Raw genomic sequence first — 21,018 nt, 5'->3', positions numbered from 1 at the left:
GCTATTATTTGGAAAGTTGTACATCTTCTAAGGCAGTGCATGATTTGATGCAAAATGTATGTTGCTGTACAATCACCTTCAGCTATTTGAAGAAGCTCACAAAGAATCCATATTTTGTTGAAAGAAAAAAGCCAGATTCTTGATCTTGTAAAGTCCATTAATTATTTTCTTGTTTGCCTGTAGAAATCAACCACAGTGAGTCACCCCAGCATCCACCCAGTATGTGATATGCTGCTCACTCAAGTCTTCCAAGATGCCAGCAGGGTTTCCCAGTTCTGGAAGGTGGTGGTAGATGGTAAGTCAGCCAGGAGTTTGTCACCAAGGTGGCAGAAGAAATGTCCTGTGGGAGTACATAATTATTCAGTGCAAGTTAACCTATCGAGGACAGACTGATTTTGTTATAACATGCATTTCCCATATACACCTGCCTGAGTATTCTCAGAACTCTTCTTCAACGGGTTAATATGACTTGTCACAATCACATTCCTGTGAAGTTTTGAAGGTGAATTCTTGTCGGCTTGTGTGTTGTATTAAGTGACTGGATAATGACATATGTCAAAGCAGGGTATGTTATCCCTGTAATGACATTACTGATTAATTTTTATTTCACACATACCTAAAAAAAAAATAGAAAAGAAAAGTTGGAAAAAGAAAGAGTGGGGAATAACTCATAAGGCTTTGTGAAAGCCTTATTTCAGCTCCCCTCACTTTGGCAGGACATCTAGATTTTGAAATGAGGGCACAATTTTCAGCTGCAATATCAGAATGAATACAAGTATCGGGTATCGGAGAAAAACCATGAAAGCTGGTGTAGCAAACTATGTGGAATTAAATAGAGGTGTTCGAAATTATTCATTGTGGAACACCCTTAATGTACAAGCCTTTGAACATGTAATAAAGTATTGTGTTTAGCTGTCATGCCTTTACTGATGTATGAAGCCTGTCTGTTTCATATTGTAGTACAGTTGAACCTCTCTTATCCGACCTCCCTTTATCCAGATCTCTCTATTATACGGACGCAATCTCGCCGTGATTTTTTAAAAAAATAATTACGGGAGGAAAGGGGGATTCCCAACTCCTTGAGAACTCCTACACAAACACACATGAATTACACATTACTTCCAACATGGTATACATTACATCAAATTTCCTTCCAAATTGCTTACCTTCAGACATTTTAACATCCCCAAACATCCCCAAATCATCGCAAGAACATGGACAGATTATGCGCTCGAGTCCTCTCATATCACATTGCCACATATAGGTCCATACACAGCCGTCGATATGACTAGATAGACATGCATTGTTTCGAGTCATTGGCTGAGCAACAAATGATATTGAACACTCAAAAATTGTTCGCACACAGTACACACACAAAGAGAGAGAGGGAGACCATCTAACAATGGCGACCTGCAGTCGACTTTGCCGAGCCGTGATGATCGAATTTTGAAGCGTAGTTTCGTCGACTCGTACTGTTTATTTTCAAGATCTACTTGAAACATTTCTTAATAATTATTTAGGTAAATCATCCCAAGAATTTATTTCAAAAAATAATGATTTCATTCTTGCAAACACGAACCTCTATTTTGGGGTCTGTTACTGAGTGTAACAATGAAAAGGTTGCAGTATACACATTACTACATGTGGTACTACAATGGGCTACATCAGTACATGTGTATGTATACATGTATAAAGCATTGAGTCTCCCGTATCTGGCCAAATCCCTTATCCGGATGAGCCCCAGTCCCGACTTGTCCGGATACGAGAGGTTCAACTGTACTGTATAATTTTTATAAAAATGACTGTGAAAAATGCTAACATTCACACATTGTGGACTCTCATGTTCAGATGGGTTGTGCACAGCCAAGCATGAGTCGAAGTTCCTGGCATTTACTCTCCTCGAGCGCGCCTTACCAAGATGCGAGACCAAACAGCTGAGGGCGCTCTTCAGTGAGAAGCTCGTGCGAAGTATGATCAACAATCTCGCCAACAAGCAGGCAATCCTTCATTCGGCTGCAGTCAAATTGGTAATCATTTCAAACACTGATTCTCACTAAAACAACTGAAAAATTATGTCTCTATGGAAACTTGGCTGCTGATATTTGATTGAAAATGCACATTGATACTATACAAATGATGCACAGGATAGAGTGTGTTAGTGAAGATGCGGCGCACTCGAGAGTATTGACAATGGTGCGACATGCACGAGGCGCAGCCGAGTGCATGTTTGCAACCGTTGTCAATACTTGAGAGTGAGCCGCACCTTCACTAACGCCACGAAATAATCCTGTGCATCATTTGTTTTATAAAATGTGTCGAAAACTAACAGCATTATTCACGTACCTTTGTGGGTCAATACCAGTCAGCTACATGTAGCACTCGCTCAAAAGTCAAGATGTCCGAAGATGTTCGTCCCAAACATTTACACATGTCGCACTCGGAAAATACGTACGTATAAGAGTATACGTACGCCACGTACTGTTATGCACAAGAAAGGCCGCCGGCTGTTGTGGCAGCCCGCGTCCCGAACTAGAAGTTGTTTACAGGATTGACAGCGCGTATAGTAGCGCGTGACGCACTTGTAACAACTGATTGAGTGCGCACTGCTAGTGTAAACATTGTGACGTACGTCAGGCCAGGGAGGTGGAAGAGAGACTCTTCTTAGTGCATACCTGAAGAAATTAATGCACGCACACGTGACTCATTTCAGCGCTTCCAATTGGCTACATTCTTGAACCCATTTTATAAAATCTGCAAGCCCTTTCCTCAAAACTTGATTTCACCTTAAAGGACAAGTCCACCTTCATAGACATAAGGATTGAGAGAATGCAGCAATATTAGTGGAACACATCAGTGAAAGTTTGAGGAAAATTGGACAATCCGTTCAAAAGTTACGAATATTTTAAGTATCTGCGCAGTCACTGCTGGAAGAGAAGACTACTACAGTGTATGATGTCACATGCGTACAACTATATAAGGAAAATAAAAAGAGAATTTCACAAGACTTTACTTTTTGAATAAAGTGCACATTTCTTCGACTTGCTACTGACGTATGTTAAGGGTAATATTATTCCCCCTGCCTTCTGAAAGAGAGAGAAGTCGAGTGTTCTTTTGTTATGCGAGAAAAATGGAAATATGTTGAATTTTTTTTATTCTTTCTTTATATCGTTGTACTCATGTGACATCACAAGCTATAGTAGTCTTTTCATCCAGCCGTGACTGAGCAGAAACTTCAAAAATTCATAACTTTTGAACGGATTGTCCGATTTTCCTCAAACTCTCACTGATGTGTTCTACTAATATTGCTGCATTCACTCAACTCACATGTCTATGAAGGTGAACTTGTCCTTTAATTTAGTGTTTGTTTTGAAGAGCCCAATTTCTCACCTTCAGGTATAGATACCTTACAAACTAAGATCTGCAAGAGCTGCTCATTGATTTGATTATTCAATGTGCATGTGGAAGAGTATTATATTATGAGGATGGCAATTCATCATTGGTGTACACGACAGGCTAGAAGGAAAGAAACCCACAGCAAAGCTGTGCTTCATGTCTATAATCCAAATTTTGTCACGGAGGGGAAAAGTATCTTCTGTTGTCAGAAATTAATTTTAACAATTAATATGAATTCTGTCTTTGTGTTTGGGTATTTTTTTTCTTTTAAAGTATGTAGCCTTCTGCAAGTTCAAGGCATTTGTTTGAGTTTTGGTCCACAAAATCCCACTGCTCTTCAGTATGGAGTATTAATTCAGGCCATGATAATTCAGAACAAAGTATTGATGATTTTCCCCCAGTTATCAGAGCCTGTTGGGGTGATTAACCCACTCAAATAGATATAAAAAAATTCAGAAAATTGTACCAGCATTGTCTATATTTCTCTCCCCCAGAGCGAGAATTTGGCCCTGGCAGTGAAGGGCATCCAGGATTCCCATGTCCAGTTTGGTGTGGCCAAATGCCTGCTGTCCAGCCCAGGACACATCAAGTTTGATGACATCACAAAGTCCAAGACTGTGCATGCCATTGTGAGCAATGTGAGTAGTGATTCATGACCTCAAACCAGCAGCAATGAGCAGAGATGATTACTGCTACTTTTCTTGTAGTATTTAGTACTGTTTTGCCAAAAATATGACCGGTTTCATGGGAAATACCATTTTCCCAAATTATGTTACTACCTATGACTGATTTTTTTCCCCATACAGTTCAATTTGGGTGCCTTGAAGCTGTTCCTGAAATGGCTGAAGAAGTTATTCTACAGTGGCACAGCAAGCATCAGGTTTGTTCTGTACTCATTAGCAACAACAATAACAGAAATTGCAACAAATACCTTTCAGTGGTAACTCCATAATGATATGATTTTTGCCTTATTTAAAGACACTTTTATGTGTCTGACAGTCGTGTTTTTTGCTTGTACCAGGAGGAGTAAAGCTGCATTGCAAGTGATGTAATCAGCAATACTTTAGCATTGTGGACTCAAAGCAGCACTTGCCATAGCACGTAAAGGTCATAACTGTGTTCCCCACCAACGGCCCGGACTACAGTATTCAGTCTGTTGTCAGGGTATTTCAGTATTGGGGACAGAGCAACTCCATTACTCTTTAAAACCCAGCTGATTTTGATGCCCCAAGTCATGCTGGATCCTGTCAGAGTAAACAGTACACTGTAGATACGTCATATTGGGGAGTGATCATGTGATATGTGTCGTCTAGGTACATGCTATAAGTTCAAATGATCTGCTGCCATTGCTCTTCATTCATTGTCAATTATGGGTCCACTTGTGTCCATCTTTTGTCCTGGGGGGGGGGGGGGAGGGGGGGCATTTTATGAAGAGTTTTGTCAGATATTTTTTTCTGACAAACTGTTATAAGCTACTGAAATCATTGCATCTGATTGGCTGAGAACAAATTTGTCCGACAAAATGCTTCATGTAATGCCCCCCCTGAACTGCACCAATGGATTTGGAACAAAACCTGGCAGGTATTGTAGAGACTTATCAAGCGATCTTTCATAAAAATCTGAAATCAGGCAACTGCTCGTGACGACAGCCTTGCGTATATTTCAATTTCCAAGAGATTAAGAACCTCACTACATGGACATATTATTGATGTCATTTGTAAGGCATGTAGTTATATTGGTTTAGTATTTTGTTATGTTATATTATGTATTGTAATTTGTATTCAGTTATGTATTCAGTGTATGTCATGTTATTGAAGCATCATGTTATGTTTGTGTTTGAAAAATGTTGAAATAAAACAATGAACAAACCGATGATTGTAGTGGCAGTGCCTTAGAGCTGAACATTTCATATTCATGTGTCCACTCTCCATGTTTTGTCTTTGTCTTCCATCATCAGTCACAGGATGCAGGAGCCCAACCTAAATGATGACAGGGCCTGGGTTTGCATGCAGGTGAGTTAAAAACTTTGAAACAGCTCCAAAGATCGATCGCAGGTCAGACCAAAGGTCTGCTCCGGGCCGGTATGTCGATGACCGGTCTGGCGTTCCCACTGCGGACATCAAACAATCTGGTCAGCAACTGCAGTAGGTGTCAGATATAGTGTGGCATTCTGCTATGAATGAGAGATGACAGAATTCTTTAATCTACCTACATTTAGGCAGGTATTTGTGAAAGTCATAAAGCAGGAGGATAAACAAAAGTTGCAGTAAAAAAAAAAAATACTTGAGCAGATGGGGAAATCACCAACTCTTGGTAGATAAAATCAACCTGGCATGCATGGATCTGGCAAAAGTCATACATTTTCTGACATGAAATATTCGTGTGAAGGCTCAAATGCAATGAGAGTTGATATATGATTGGCAGTGACTTTTTTCCGCCACCAAATCAGATCAGCTAATGAAGCATCCAGCATCAGACGCGAAACAGTTCACAGAATTAAAGCAGGAAGTCCAGATGCAATGATTTGATCTTGTACCTATATTGAATATTACGTGGATGAATCAGAACTTACATCAATTTGTTTGTTATGTATTTCAGTGGGGACTCAGATTTTTTTATTTATTGTTATGATATTTGTCTAGGTGAGGTGGTATTTCTATTTCCACCATAATTATGAGACTGCACTGTGTAATTACACTGATCATGCCTGTTATCTATTTTAATCCTATGTTTGAGGCAGATCCTGACCCTCATCAGAAATCCCAGCCTCCCTAGGGAGGATTCCTGGCTGCTGGATGCCAGCCGCTTTCTCTTCCTCCACGCCTTCTTCAATGTGGACCACCCGGAACCAGCCATTCCAGAGGTACAAATTCTTTTGCTGAATTTTTTGCCAGAGGATGGCCACCTCGACAATGTGTTATAAAGTCGTGCAATTTTTTGTTTTGTTTTGCTGTCAATTCTTACTCGGAAATGATGATACAAATAAGAGACCAATATTGTTTGTAGAACAAGTGCCAGACGATTCACCAATGTTAGAATGTGTTGTACCATTGTTTTATAAGTGTCTAAGCTTCATCAGTTTTTATGCCTCCGCCACGAAGTGGTGCCACAGGCATTGTGTTCTCGGGTTGTCCGTTCAAGGAAAGTGAACATTTGTGATAAACTTGTCATTTTGATATTTTGCCAGTTTTGTGAAACTGTCATCACACATTGTCAAGACATTGTACTATAGACCTATTAGGAGAACCATGCATTATCGCGGAGGCATGCGACTACATTTCTAGTTTTTATTTTTGTTTGTTTGTTTGCTTTTCTTTGCCAAGCAATACATGCCTTTTGCTACCTCAGACTCTATGCAGAGTAACTTTGATGATTCTTTGTGTATTATGTATAAATTGACCACAAAATGGTCTCTATTTAGACATTTAGAGCAGGGGCAGATTTCAATCAAACCTGTCATCTAACTCCCCTCCCTCCCTCTCTTCCCCCCAGTGTTCTCAGGTCCTGGACCAGCCCATCAGTGAGGAGCTGAGGAAGTCGATAGCAAATCAGTTTTATGGTGCCCTGGGTGTCCTCAGCACAGTGTCTCCCGCAGTGCAAAGCGATGCAGGTACGTGGGATGGTGGCAAATTACTTAGGACACTGAAGTACAGTGGAATCCCGTTATAGCGAAGTCCTCGCGACCGTATTTTTCTTTGTTATATCAAAATTTCGTCATAACTGAACAAATGAAAAAAAAAACAAAAAAAAAAAACAGAGCAGATAATGCTGGGGCCTTGAATTTTACGTTGTCATAACCGGGATTTGTTATAGCCGCGTTCATTATATCTGTGTTCGTTATAACACGAGTGCACTGTATAGTGGGGAAGACTCTTGACTTTCACTCCTATATGTAGGTCCTAAGAATGAATCCAGTCAAGAGCTTTACGTCCTTGAACAAGATGTTTTTACCCACTTTGTCCCTCCTGACACAGGTGTATACCAGGATTCCTGGCAACACTAGGCTAATAATAATGGCAGGGCCCTCTGGCAGAACAGTGGCAACACTGAAGAGGCTGTCCTAGATAAAGAAAAATGTGTTGTTATTATTACTCAGTAGATAAATATTTGAAGGGGAAATGGAAACATTCGGCTGTCTGCCTCAGTGCCAAGTGATACAGATATTGAAAAAGTCCAAACAAAATGGAAGACTAACACCTTTTTTGTACAAAGCCCATGAGAGGGATAACTTGCTCTGCAGGAACAAGGATGTTTTTGTTTTTGTTTTGTCTTTTTAGAGAGTAAAAAGAAAGTAGCTCTGAAGATGAATTAAATTGTGGAATATTGTTTTAGTTCTTCGTGTCCCTGGAAGATATTTAGAGGCCTCTATCCATGGCAGGTTAAGGTCTGCTCAGAACTGTAGCAGATATCTGCCTTGCAAGGTTTGGTATCATTCCACAGATATTGAATGATGGTGTAAGCTTACAAATACTCTTCTGCACCCAACATGTGTTTGTAGTTTGACTACTGTATATTCTTTTATTACACAACTTGAACTATTTTGTAAGATGTGTAGCTCTTGTATTATCCTTCAATTGAATTAGGCCTCATTTGATGTTACAAGAGAGTGGTTTCAGAGATGATGATTTGTACAATGACTTGACTATCAAGCATCTACATCTCTTTTGCAGAAACCTCGGGGGAGACTCGCTCGGCTAGTCCTGATTCGAGACACATGGGAACCACCAAGGAAGGGGAGCTGTGGGTCTCACTTCTCGGACATTATGCCCAGGTGCTGAAATATTTTTGTCTGGTGTTTTTGAGCAAAAAGTCTTTTGTGACTTACATTGTATGTTGCCTTTGGTGACTAGCTACAACTAGTGGCAAAGTGCTGCTTATGACAATGATTCCCAGTAGAACGCATTATTTTCAATGACTCTGAAGTAAAATGACAATTTTTTACAATCAGTCATAGTCACTTCAAACAGTTTTTTTTTTCATGATATTGTAACCTTCATGGTAGTTGTATTTTGTTTACTTTCACAGGATATTGTATGAACGACAGTAAGTATACTTCATCAAAGTTAGAGTTATTCAAAGTGAAGTCGGAGAGAGGAGGATTATAGATTGATCGCAGGTCAGACCAAAGGTCTGCTCCGGGCCGGTACGTCACTGACCGGTCTGGCGTTCCCACTGCGGACATCAAAACTCTGTACCGCTATCTGGACAACCTGACCTTGTGGTTGTTTTTGACGACGTGCAGATACAATTTTGTCGCAAAGTAATATGCATCTCGAACAAATCATACTATATTGCTTTTTTGTGTTTTATGTTTGACATCAGTATATAGACCAAAGATTTTTCATCAAATGGGAAATGAGGGAATATATATTTGACTGTATGGAATTATAGCATAACTGCAATTCCTAGAAAAGTTATACATTGTATATCAAAAAGAGTAATCTTGTTTCAGGGTTATGAGCATAGGGGTAAATTCAAATACATGATCCCATGGAATAATGTGTATTGAAACCATGTGGTAGTGGGACTTTGCTTGGTTAACGCATTGCGATTGGTTGATGCTTTATGTTGACATTTCTGTGCTTTTATTTTCCAGGATCTGCTGTCGAGTTCCAGTGTAACTTGCTGTGCGCAGTTCCCAGAGAAGGTGAGATAGACCACTGTGAAAGAAGGAAAAGAAAAATTCATGAGGTCCTTTCGACTGCTGACATGTGATCATTTCCAGTGATTGTTTAAATTCATGGCAATTATTGTACATTTCTTACATTGACTCTGTTACTGTAGCAGTTGTAAAGTTTGAATCTCTTTCTTCTTCTTCTTTTTTTTGAGGGGGGGGGGGGGTTTATAGTGAATTTAATATGAATGATGGTTGTAGATATTAACATTAAAATACTTCATATAAAATGTGTGATGTTATCCAGTTGCTATTTTTCAATCCGCTAAATCAGGCAAGAGATGCTTGGGCTGCCATGATGAAATCGTTGAAGGCAATACAGTGGCAAACTGCTGTGATTAGTAGTGGATGCATTGTTTTTAATGACTTTGCAGTGAAATTATATATTTTTTTACTGTCGGTCATAATCTCTTCAAAAAAGTACCTTTTTTTTCATAATATCGTAACCTTCATGGTAGTTGTAATTTTGATAACATTCTCAGGACATGTGTGAATGACAGTAAGCATACTTCATCAAAGTTAAAGTAAGTCAAAGTGAAATTGGAGAGAGAAGGCTTATAGATTGATCGCAGGTCAGACCAAAGGTCTGCTCCGGGCTGGTACGTCACTGACCGGTCTGGCGTTCCCACTGCGTACATCAAAACTCTGTACCGCTATCTGGACAACCTGACCTTGTGGATGTTTTTGACGACGTGCAGATACAGTTTTGTCACAAAAAGTAATATATGCATCTCAGACAAATCATACTTTGATACGAATAAGCTTTTTTGTGTTTTATGTTTGACATCAGTATGATAGACCAAAGATTTTTCATCAAATGGGGAATAAGGGAGTATGTATTTCAATTTGTGGAATTATAACATATTGCAGTTACTAGAAAAGTTATGTATTATAAAGAGTAATCTTGTGTTAGTTTTATGAGCTTTGGGGTAAATTCAAATACATGATCCCTTGGAAAAATGTGTAAAGTATTGAAACCATTTGACTGCTGACATGTGATCATTTCCGGTGATTGTTCAAATTCATGACAATTATTGTACATTTCTTATATTGACTCTGTTGCTGTAGCAGTTGGAAAGTGAATCTCTTTTTCTTGGGGGGGGGGGGGAGGGTGTTTAGAGTGAATTTTATGTTCAATGTGAATGCTGGTTGTAGATATTAACATTAAGAATACTTCATATAAAATGATGTGATGTTATCCAGTTGCTGTTTTTCAATCCGCTGAATCAGGCAAAAGATGCTTGGGCTGCCATGATGAAATCGGTGAAGACAATACAGCAGAAATCCACAAAGTCTGGTGCCTTGTCGTCTGGTCTGGCATTCCAACTTCTTTTCTTGCACGTGGGACTGCAGATGTTCTCAGAACCCAAACAGTCAGCTGATATTCTTCAAGTAAGCATTACTTGTGGTAAATACGAGATGTTACAGCATGAGAAATCTCATTTGTGATGAAAATGAAGATGATATCTGAAAGCTCTTAATAGTGGTCAAGGTACATATTCTTGGAAAATCATGCTTGTTTATTGTGGCTGTAGCACTGACTTACCTTACAATGTTGTTTATGTTGTGCATACATTTTTTTATTCTCTTAATTTATTTGAAATTGATATATTCACAGTAGCTGTTATCAGATATGTTTTATTTGTTTTGTTTTTTGTTTTTTGTTTTTTTTACAAGCCTGGATGATATTTTATGCAAAACAGTCAGCTTCCTTGTTGCTTTACCTCGGTTATCATCAAATGCATTAATGGAAATGCTGATGGTTAGTTCTGTAGGTAATGGCCATAACTTTTATTTGCATAGACATGAGATGTCAAGATGACAACATGTCAAAGACAACTCGAAAAATCAAGAAAGCTATTTCCTTTTTATTAAAGGCATTCAATTAGGATGTTCTTGTAGACATTCTTTTATGTAGTAATTTACACCCTATGGTGATATACACACAAAAGAAGCAAGATACCATCTTGATGTTTAAATTCATGGCTCACTGGGCGTTTCTTTGACAGGATCTGCAGACTTGCTACGAACGAGCGCAACAGAGACGGCGATCAGTGAAAAAGGCTAAGGAGGAAGGTAAGAATGTGAAGAATGCTGTAAAACCAGAAACATTCGCAACATGAAACTTTCGTGAATTCGAGCCAATGGCCTTTTTCGCAGCTCGAAATTTTCGCGAATTGCTACTAGTATTCAATGTGTTATGTCAACAAGAATATACTTTTTCTGTTGAAGTGAACGTGAGCATCGTTTTGTTGATGTTAATGTTTTGTGTTTGTGATGCCCACAGAGCCAGACTGGGTGGAGGTGATTGCCGAAATCCTGCTTAGTCTACTTTCCAAACCCTCTCACCTTCTGCGCACTGTGGTGGACCTTGCCTTCAGAATGATGTGTCCTGGTATGACCTCCCCTGCCCTGCAGCTTCTCCTCGATGTAAGTCGAGTCCTGTGGCAGAATTTGACCTTTCACCTTTGCCATCCCCTAACGTCACTGTGTTTTGCAAAATTACTATAGCAAAAATAGTAGTACTAGTAGTTTGATAATGATGTGGTCTTCTTTGCCAACTGTGTCTTCAACGTTTCCGTCACACTCCAAGGGGGCCCTATTTTGTTATTTGTATCACCAGCCTGTTCTCAAGGATCCTATTATACACCAGATTCAAGATAGGAGTTGGTAAGACATCTTGTCAAAGTATGTGTGCATAAAACAGGATTAATACTCAAGATATCCTTAAAAGAGTGATGTGTGTAAGTTCATCTTTGTACTATTTAAAAGGTCAAGGACATTGTGAAGTTTGTCTGTCACAATTTCTGTGAGTTTGTGGTTTCATGATTGGGGATGTCATTCCCAAAAATTAATCAGTGTTTTACTGTTGTGTGTTTGTGTGTGTGTTCCCCACCAACGGCCATGTCTACAGCTATCAATCTGTCATCATGGTATTACCATAGTTGGGGATAGATTAACTCCATCACTCTTTAAAACCCAGGAGCGCTGCAACGTTTCCCAGGCTCCCTGGATCCTGTCAGAGTGAACACTGACCTTTTACCTCATTTCATGTCTGAGATTTGCAATGCCTGTCTGTGCCCTTTGTGAAAAGAAGTAGCCCTTGTTTGTCATGGGGCATATTGAAGAAGGAAAAAGTGCATTCGAGCATGAGATGGGATCTCATGTAAAACACTTTGCTTATTCTCTGACATTCAGGTCTTCATTAACACTTATATTGTTGAAATATTTTTCAAGGTCTTTAACATCCTCAAGTATAATTATAATGAAATAAAAACATCAGAGGTGGATTACCAATGTATCAAACTAATTAAATCGCAATAAGCTCTTTTTGGTCTTGATTAACTGCCTTATAATCTTATGGTTAAGGAGTACCATAAAATTATTATAATATCAAAAGTTCTATGGAATGAATGAGCAGATGATTCAAATGCTTTCATTGGAGACGGCACTGTTTGAATCATCCCATAGAATTCATGGTTTTCATCTTTAGCATCAGAAGAGATTGTATATGAGATTTAATACTTTGCTCATAGCTCTTTCTGATCGATTTCACGACCATCCAGGTACTTGATCCTGCCAAGAGCAATGTTCAAGTGGGAGAGGAATCTGGTGAGTATTTTGGAATAATTGCGTTGTCAGTGGTCTTAGATATGAGTGGTCATCATCAGTGTCAAAACAGAAGGCATTAACTCCACAGATCGCATGACACTACAACCCTTTTGGTTCTCAACTCACGAAGATCTGTTCTGTTGCCATCCAGTCCAGTAAAGGAGGCTCTCAATTCATATGTGACCCGCTACAACAAAAGGATCCTACAGTCGCTGACGGGTTAGCCGAGAAAATCGAGTTTGAAGTCAGATCATCAAAATTGGTCAAAACGTGTGGATTTCTGTTTTTGCGATAATTTTGTAGTCTAATGTATCTTCTATCATCTGCCGAAATCTCGAAGCTAAATGATCAAAGGAAAGGCAAGAAAATAGCGTTTTTCTGAGCCATGATTTTCTGACTTTCCACGGAACAGAAACGTGTCCGAAGATTTGGATTTAGCGCTGCAGCTAGACGCGGCCCCTAGCAACGAGGGAGTGATCTCATTGGTCAGTGCGTGGCATCCTTGTTACTGACTGGTCGTGCGTAGAATGCTGGTGCTAAGCTTGAATGAACATCGCGGAGGTTGCTAGGAGCGTACCTTCTATTGTCAAACAGTGTAAACTGTCTTGATTCCCCTTGATCATGATAGCGTTGGAAGGAAAACTTTGAAGGCGGTTTTCTCGAAACGCTGATTTCCTAAACCACTCGACATGTGCTAATAAAATCATCGATATCTCCGCAACCGAGTACTTTTATAAGTCATGTTATGTATGACATTAAAGTGGAAGAATAAGGGAATAATGTCATGTCGTTTTCAGAAAATTGTCCTCCCCCGACTTTCAGATCCTTTTGTTGCAGCGGGTCACATATCTATTTACGCACTATTTGAGCTGACAGCAAGGCATCAAGTGGACATTTCTAGCATTGATGACATGAAATTACAAGTTTCTGACCTCTGTTATATTTTCACTTTATTCTTGTCGTAAACTTGATTATGAAAAAGAGTTTCTTAGCATCACAAGAACATTGTACACAAGCAATTTTTTCTCTGGAAGAGAGATGAAGTAATGTAGAGGTCACCAATAGTATTGAACTTTATGGTCACATAACTCTTGTTAAGCTCTCTCTTTTTTTCTGTATATTCAAAGCTGCATAATGTGATTGTGCTGATACAGTGGACTCCAGTTATAATGAAGTCTTCGGGACCGGCAATTTTCTTTCATATATCAGAATTTTGTCAGAACTGGGCCCCGTTGCAAGAAAGTTGCAATCAATTGCAAATAATTGCTAATTTTGAAACAACCATTCTGATTGGCTCAGGGTCTGCCCTATTAAGAAGACATGCATGCAACAATGATTTTGATTGGTCAGTGACAATCAATTGCAAGTTAAGTTTAAACGCAAAGTTTCTAGCAACGGGGCCCTGAACAAATAAACAATAAAAAACATAGAACAGATAATGTTGTGGCCTGAATTTTAACTTTGTTGTACCTGAAATTTCGTTGTTCGTTGTAACGGGAGTGCCCTGTACGTATAATATCCCCCAGAAGGAACAGTTTCATATTCTCAGACTATACCCTATTGCCTATACCACTTTACCCCCATACTACATCGGCCCTCTCTAGTAGCTTTAAAGGACTATAGATTGCACTAAAATCAGGTAATGTGTTCTTCTGATATGAATACTCTTCTGTTCAGACAATGAAGATGATGATGAAGGTGAGGATGATGAGGAGGACGATGGGGAGGAGCCCTTCACTAAAGTCAAGACCAAGAACTCACTGACAAACGGACACAAACAGGTACATGCCCTTCCAGTACGCTCCCATGCCTTAACAATTTGTATGAAATTATTGCTCTTTGCTGGCTTCCACACAAACAATGTGTGGTAATTTTAAAGTCACATATGGACTTGAATTGTGAAATTAGAATTAAAGTTAAACTGTAATTCCTCATTATTTTTCTAGTGCTTTTCAAAGAGACATAAGCAAACAGAATGAAGGCTGCTAGGATTCTCTGTGTAAAAAATGTAAAAGTTCATGTGATGCAAAAGTATCACACATCCCTTGAGCTACAGTAGCATCCAGAGTGCTAATCATTCAGTCTTACACACATTTCTTGTGTATCTCCTACTTACTTAGAATATGGAAGCACTATGCGAGATAAATTATAAACAAGAAAGAACAAATAGTTTGTGTAGAGAATGAAGAGGCTTGCATACAGTAGTTTGACAAAGCAGAGATAAATTACTCAATTTAATATCACCCAAGAGCTCTGGCCCTTATGTGTGTAAACTTTTAAATGTGTTCTCTCATGTTTGTGTAGCATGATGGCGAATCTGATGAATCCGAGGAAGATGATGATGACGATGACGATGAGGAGGACGATGAGGACCACGATCCTGCCATGAAGGAGAAGATTAAGGCGGCTTTGGGCGACGCTGCCGCAGAGTCTGGGTCCGAGGTAAGCTGGCGTCAATGCAGTCAAGACATCCGAGCAAAAACATTGAATTTAGTCCATGCAAGTGATTGATTGGTTTCCTGATTTACTGGTATGGTGTCTTTGCCGGTTGGTACAAAAAGGTGCTTATGATTGGGTACTACAGAATCCTACTAAAGTTTTATCACTAAATTGCCACATCTTGAGACGTTCACTATTTAACAGCTGATGTTGTGTGTCTACTTAACGACTCTAATTACAGGTGAGGTTTTTGGGGTACTGACAGTCAAAATGCAAATTAAGTAGAAACAAAATTGGAATTTGTGAGAGTTGTGTCCTCTCTCTTTGAATCATAACGTACATGTGCGATTTTTTCAATGCATTGTCTAGTGGAGAAATGGCACTTCAGTTGCAGTGCAGTTTAATACAGTATTCCACCCCCCCCCCCCCATGTAATTCAAAGGATAGTGGAACAGACTTTGAACTGGACGACAATGCCATGATGAAGACGGACAGTGCTCTCAGCCAGGCCTTCAAGGCGATGTCTGCGAGATCGAGGAAGAACAAGAAGGAGGCGTCGACGATGATGCTACACTTCAAACTCCGAGTCCTGGACCTTCTCGATATCTTCATCAAGCGGCAACAGTCAAACCCTCTCATTCTGGTAAGGTTGCTCGGTTTGGTCTGAGAAGCTAACAAGTGTAGAGATGAAAAATGCTGAGTTTTGTTGTTGTAATGAACATCAAAGTGAGCTCTCCATCTAGTTTTTCTTTGCTTTTTCTCTTGACTCTCATTCTTATTTCAATCATAAATATAGAGTAGGTTTAGAGAAAGAAACAATTTATTCAGCGTATTACTTGTGAGGATAGTATCAAAGTAAATGAGGTGATGAAAAACTGTGCAGCCACCACAGGATGCCGCAGACCCACCTAGCACTTGCTTCGGGCAACTAAAACTCACTGTGAGGCAAATGAGCTGAAAGGATGCTTGCCTGTGCAAATGATGGTACCTGTGTTCAAATTGATTTTTGGCAAGTAGGAGAAATATCCTTTATAATGCTCTGCGTCAATGACCAGAAAATTGACAAACTTTCACAATGTCCAGCTTCTGTCGGTGGCTTCATGCAAAGAGAATTGCCTGATGATGCTACGCAGATGATGCTGCACAGGTGGGTGAGGGTTTGATCTAACAACCCCTTTCCCTCTCTCTCTCTCTCTCTCTGTACACCCCAGGATCTTGTGGTGCCGTTGCTCAAGGTGGTAGACTCTTCGGCTGGTCACAAGGACAACCAGTTGTTGGCAGAGAAGGCCCTCAACATCTACCGCAACAAGTTGTGCCGCATCAAGAAGGTTTGTAGCATCACTGTAGGATGAGTCTACTCAGAGCTTTGCTGATGCAGCTAGATTTTGCAGTGACTTTTGGGACATGGGTGATATCAATAATTCATTCTTTCAGAGTACAACACTATTACTGTACTTGTGTACTTTTCATTGTACGAAAGATTGTATTTCTAGCTACTTTTCATGTTGTCAAAGATGAATTTTTAATGATTTTGTATGTTAGAGGGAGATTATTAGGGTGGTCATTTTGCAACTCAAGGAATAATGAAATTGTTGCCATAAGTTTGTCTGAAATCAAGTACTTCATTAAGATGACCAATAATTGACTGTCATTTAACCTGCTTCTTTTAATCCATTGCTAATAGTGGGGTGGCTTAGTGACAAATATACTGATAATCGTGACACGCCGGACAAAAGTGTCATTTTTTCCTCAGACATTTGTATATATATGAGGATCAAAATTAGGGGGTGCTCCAAGAAATCCGCTAACAGAAAAGATGAGAAAATGCCCTTAATTTGTACATAACAATAGTGTCTGAATTCAAAGACTATACACAGGGCATTCGCCAGGTTTCTGTACAATGCAATGCAATGTACATGGTTGCTAGTCTTAAAATTCAGACCCATAATACGACATATTGTGTGCATGTTTACAGTAATACACCATTTTTACTGGTTTTCCTATGGTAACAGGTGGTTAGTCTGTGTTGCAGACCTGAGGGAGGTGTGTTGGAATAGTCCAGTTTTCTTAAGCACCTTTTCATTAAATAATTTCCTATAATTTCTGGTAAAGGATTTTTTTAGTACTGTCTACCTCCTGTAGAGAAATGGCAAAGAGTGACATGTGACTCTGGCTCAGATACTTTAAATCTTGGGCAATGACTGAGCCAGGTGTAGGACTATGTCACAGTTCATTTTTTCTCCCAGAACTACTAGTTTACCAGTAGAAGAGCTGCATATTCCATTGAGAACTTAAGGTTTTGGGTATTGACCTACATATTTCCTAACAAATTTAACCCGTTTCCTCCAAGATTGTGTGAATTCCATAGGTTTAGCGCAGGGATTACCTGGTTCCCGTAAGCAATTTTTATAGTCCGCACCTCCCCTCTTTATATGTTTCTTATTTCTTGTGGGGGTTATTCAAATGTTTAAAAAGGTTAAAAGTCTATTTTCATAGATGAAGTTGAATTTAGACAATTTGAATATTTTTAAAAATATATTGATATTTGTAATTTCACTCATAAAGACTTAAAGCGGTTTGAATATTTTTGGTCTGATAGCTATGTATAGACATGTTATTAAAAAGTAAAAGCAATGTTTGATTGGTTCACATTATCCAAAGAGGGTGGGATGTAGTTGGCTGGTGAACAAAGTCTATGGGGAAGTTTAAAAAGTTGATAGAAATAAAACAAAATCGGCATAGAGCAGAATCTAAATCACAATATGATATGACAAAATTCCCGACCCCAAAGGCGGTTGATTCTATGATGCTTTATGTCAAAATACATTCCACCCAAAATACATGTGATTGATAGGAGGAAAAAGTATAGTACATTAAAAACAATATAGTTCAACTAACCCCATTAGTCGAGCAGCATAATGAAATGATTGTTAAGTTTTATCGCCTTGTCAATTGAAGATGATGTTACATAATGACAATTATCAAAGTCAGCTAGATCTACGAGTATATCAAGAAACCAAAAAGAAGGGGTGGGGTGGGGTGGGGAGAGAAGAATGAAGTAAGTTATTAGTATTTGTAGTTTTGGTTTTCAGTATATTCATTTTAATTTCCTTAATTTCCGTTAGGTCATCATGGATTGGAGCATTTGTGTACTAGTAATCTGCCAGGAACAAACACAAGAAAAACTTAAAGGTCCTATATTATACACTTTTGGGAGAGTGACTTGAAAAAAAAAATGTTCAGGATATCACATTTTATGCATAATATGTGTAGGTCTGGGGGCATTTCATGAAGCATTTTGTCCGACAAGTTGTCGGACAAATTTGCTCTCTGCCAATCAGATGCAAGGATTTCTGTAGTTTGTAACAGTTTGTCAGAAAAATATCTGACCAAACTGCTTCATGAAATGCCCCCCTGGGGGGCATTTCATGAAGCATTTTTGTCCGACAACTTGTCGGACAAAAATGCTCTCAGCCAATCAGATGCAAGGATTTCAGTAGCTTTTAACATTTTGTCAGACGAAATATCTGACAAAACGCTTCATGAAATGCCCCCCAGTTGTATCACAAGACATCCTACCATATACAGTTTTTGCAATCAAAGCAAACATATAAAGAGATATCAGTATTTTTCTCATTAAAGCATAAATGCGGACGGTTTAGTCTGGAAACATGTTATCATAGAAATATTGTTCACATTTTGTGTTATTAACAATACTTAACATTGATTATACAGATTCATTTTTTACAGAGGTTCTTTGTATCCGTAACTTACACTTAAGAATAATTTTCAAGCACTAATTTTGGGTTTTTGCCTTTAATTATCCACAAAAAGGAGGACTCAGTGCATAAAAGGTGTATGCTTTATTTTTGGAAAATGTTGAGGAGATCAGGAAAATAATATATATTGATGTAGATTTTGGACCTGAAGGAGCAGTTGAAGCATTTTTGTCTCGCCCACCGGAGGTGAAGGCGAGACTAAGGGATCCAAATGGCGTCCGTCCGTCGTCCGTCCGTCGTCCGTCCGTCGTCCGTCGTCCGTCCGTCGTCCGTCCGTCGTCCGTCGTCCGTCCGTCGTCCGTCGTCCGTCACAAATGTTAAAGTTTACCTGCAAGACTCTCTTATGATGCATAACTTGGCAACTGTTACAGCAATGGCAGCCACACTTGGGTGATAGAAGCACTAGGGGTATCTTCATGTTATGGTGTTGTCAGAGGTCATGTGATGAGGTCAAAGGTCATTTGAGGTCATATATTAAAGGGTATGTGCAAGACCCTCTTTTCTATGTTAAAGTTTACCTGCAAGACTCTCTTTTGACAAATAACTTCACATAAGTTGCTTGGATTACAACCTAACTTGGGTCATAGATGCACTGGGGGCACCTTCATGTTATGTTGCCGTTGGAGGTCACATGATAAGGTCAAAGGTCATTTGAGGTCATACATTAAAGTTTACATGCAAGACTCTCTTATCACTCGTAACTCGACACATGTTGCTACAATAGCAATCAAACTTGGGTGATGGATGCACTGGGGGTACCTTCATGTTATGGTGCCGTAAGAGATCACATGATAAGGTCAAAGGTCATTTGAGGTCATATGTTAAAGTTTACTTGCAAGACTCTTATCACACATAACTCAGCACATGTTGCTACAATGGCAATCAAACTTGGGTGATGGTAGATGTCTCTTGGAAAGTTGAAGGTAACCACAAGGTCAAAGGTTACAGACAGGGGTCAACGAACTTTTAGGGCCCAATGTTAAGTTTTTAGGGTGCATTTCATTTATGGCTCATAACTTTTGACCCCTTTGTCCGTTTGTGACCAAACTTGGATGGAACATGTCCCTTGGGGAGGTGAAGGTCGTCACAAGGTCAAAGGTCACAGACAGGGGTCAACAAACTTTTAGGGCCCAATGTTATGTTTTAGGGCGCGTTTTGATTGTGGCTCATAACTTTTGATCCCTATGTCCGTTTGTGACCAAACTTGGACGGTGGATGTCCCTTGGGGAATTAAAGGTCATCACAAGGTCAAAGGTCACAAAGGGGTCAACAAATTTTTAGGGCCCAATGTTAAGTTTTTATGGTGCGTTTCGATTATGGCTCATTACTTTTGATCCCTTTGTCCGTTTGTGACCAAACTTGGATGGTAAATGTCCCTTAGGGTATTGAAGGTCACCACAAGGTCAAAGGTCATAAGCAGGTCAATTAACTTCTGGGAGTTATAAAAGATATTAATTCCTTGTACGCGAATGGGCGAGACACAATTTGGCGATTGCCTTGTTAAGAAACAATGCCTTGTGGCATCGTTCTTATCATCAAAAATTAATAATGGCAAACTCAAATGAAAATTGGAGGGGGGAAGAAAAGATGAACATAATGACATGAGACAGCTTGGTAAAGATTAAACGCTAAAATAGACAATGCAGCCTCTTTTCTCAGTTCATACTTATCCAGAGTGTGTGCTTTCTTTCCAGTACCGGTATTATTATTTAGATAGGTTAGGGGAATCCCTTTGAATTGTGTGATACATCATTTTAAAGCTTACAGTCTGCTCTTTCAGAATCTGTCCTTAAAGGACAAGTCCACTTTCATGCGCACGTGGATTCAGTGAATACAACAATATTAGTAGGACACATCACAGAAAGCTTGGAAAAAATCGTACAATCCGTTCAAAAGTTATGATTTTTTAAGGTATCTGCACAGTCGCGGCTGGATGAAAAGACTACCACAGTGTATGATGTCACATGCACACATTCTAAGGAAAATGAAATGAGAATTTCACAAAACCATACTTTTTGAATAAAGTTCACATAGTTTCTTTGACTTGCTACTTACGTATGTCAAGGGTAAAATTATTCCCCCTGCCTTCTGAAAGAGAAGTCGAGTATCCTTTTGTAAGCG

At 39.3% G+C, this 21,018-nt stretch overlaps 1 protein-coding gene across 1 annotated transcript in view; it reads left to right on the top strand.

Moving 5' to 3' along the window:
- Positions 1-21,018, top strand: part of LOC139714428 (myb-binding protein 1A-like protein) — a 43,982-nt gene that overhangs the window by 14,425 nt on the left and 8,539 nt on the right. The window contains exons 8-24 of the mRNA XM_071626136.1: positions 184-295; positions 1,849-2,027; positions 3,888-4,031; positions 4,200-4,273; positions 5,351-5,405; positions 6,134-6,256; positions 6,886-7,003; positions 8,064-8,164; positions 8,990-9,040; positions 10,298-10,459; positions 11,077-11,143; positions 11,355-11,497; positions 12,634-12,679; positions 14,357-14,460; positions 14,984-15,121; positions 15,561-15,761; positions 16,330-16,446. Of these exons, the coding sequence (XP_071482237.1) occupies positions 184-295; positions 1,849-2,027; positions 3,888-4,031; positions 4,200-4,273; positions 5,351-5,405; positions 6,134-6,256; positions 6,886-7,003; positions 8,064-8,164; positions 8,990-9,040; positions 10,298-10,459; positions 11,077-11,143; positions 11,355-11,497; positions 12,634-12,679; positions 14,357-14,460; positions 14,984-15,121; positions 15,561-15,761; positions 16,330-16,446 (1,935 nt within the window). The remainder of the gene's footprint in view (positions 1-183; positions 296-1,848; positions 2,028-3,887; positions 4,032-4,199; positions 4,274-5,350; positions 5,406-6,133; positions 6,257-6,885; positions 7,004-8,063; positions 8,165-8,989; positions 9,041-10,297; positions 10,460-11,076; positions 11,144-11,354; positions 11,498-12,633; positions 12,680-14,356; positions 14,461-14,983; positions 15,122-15,560; positions 15,762-16,329; positions 16,447-21,018) is intronic.

Source organism: Diadema antillarum, unplaced genomic scaffold (genome assembly GCF_040938485.1).
Source record: "Diadema antillarum isolate AM-2024a unplaced genomic scaffold, OU_Dant_1.0 seq00002269_RagTag, whole genome shotgun sequence".
NCBI lineage: Eukaryota > Metazoa > Echinodermata > Echinoidea > Diadematoida > Diadematidae > Diadema > Diadema antillarum.
Note: the sequence above shows the minus strand (reverse complement) of the source record. Positions and strands in the feature narration are given on the sequence as shown.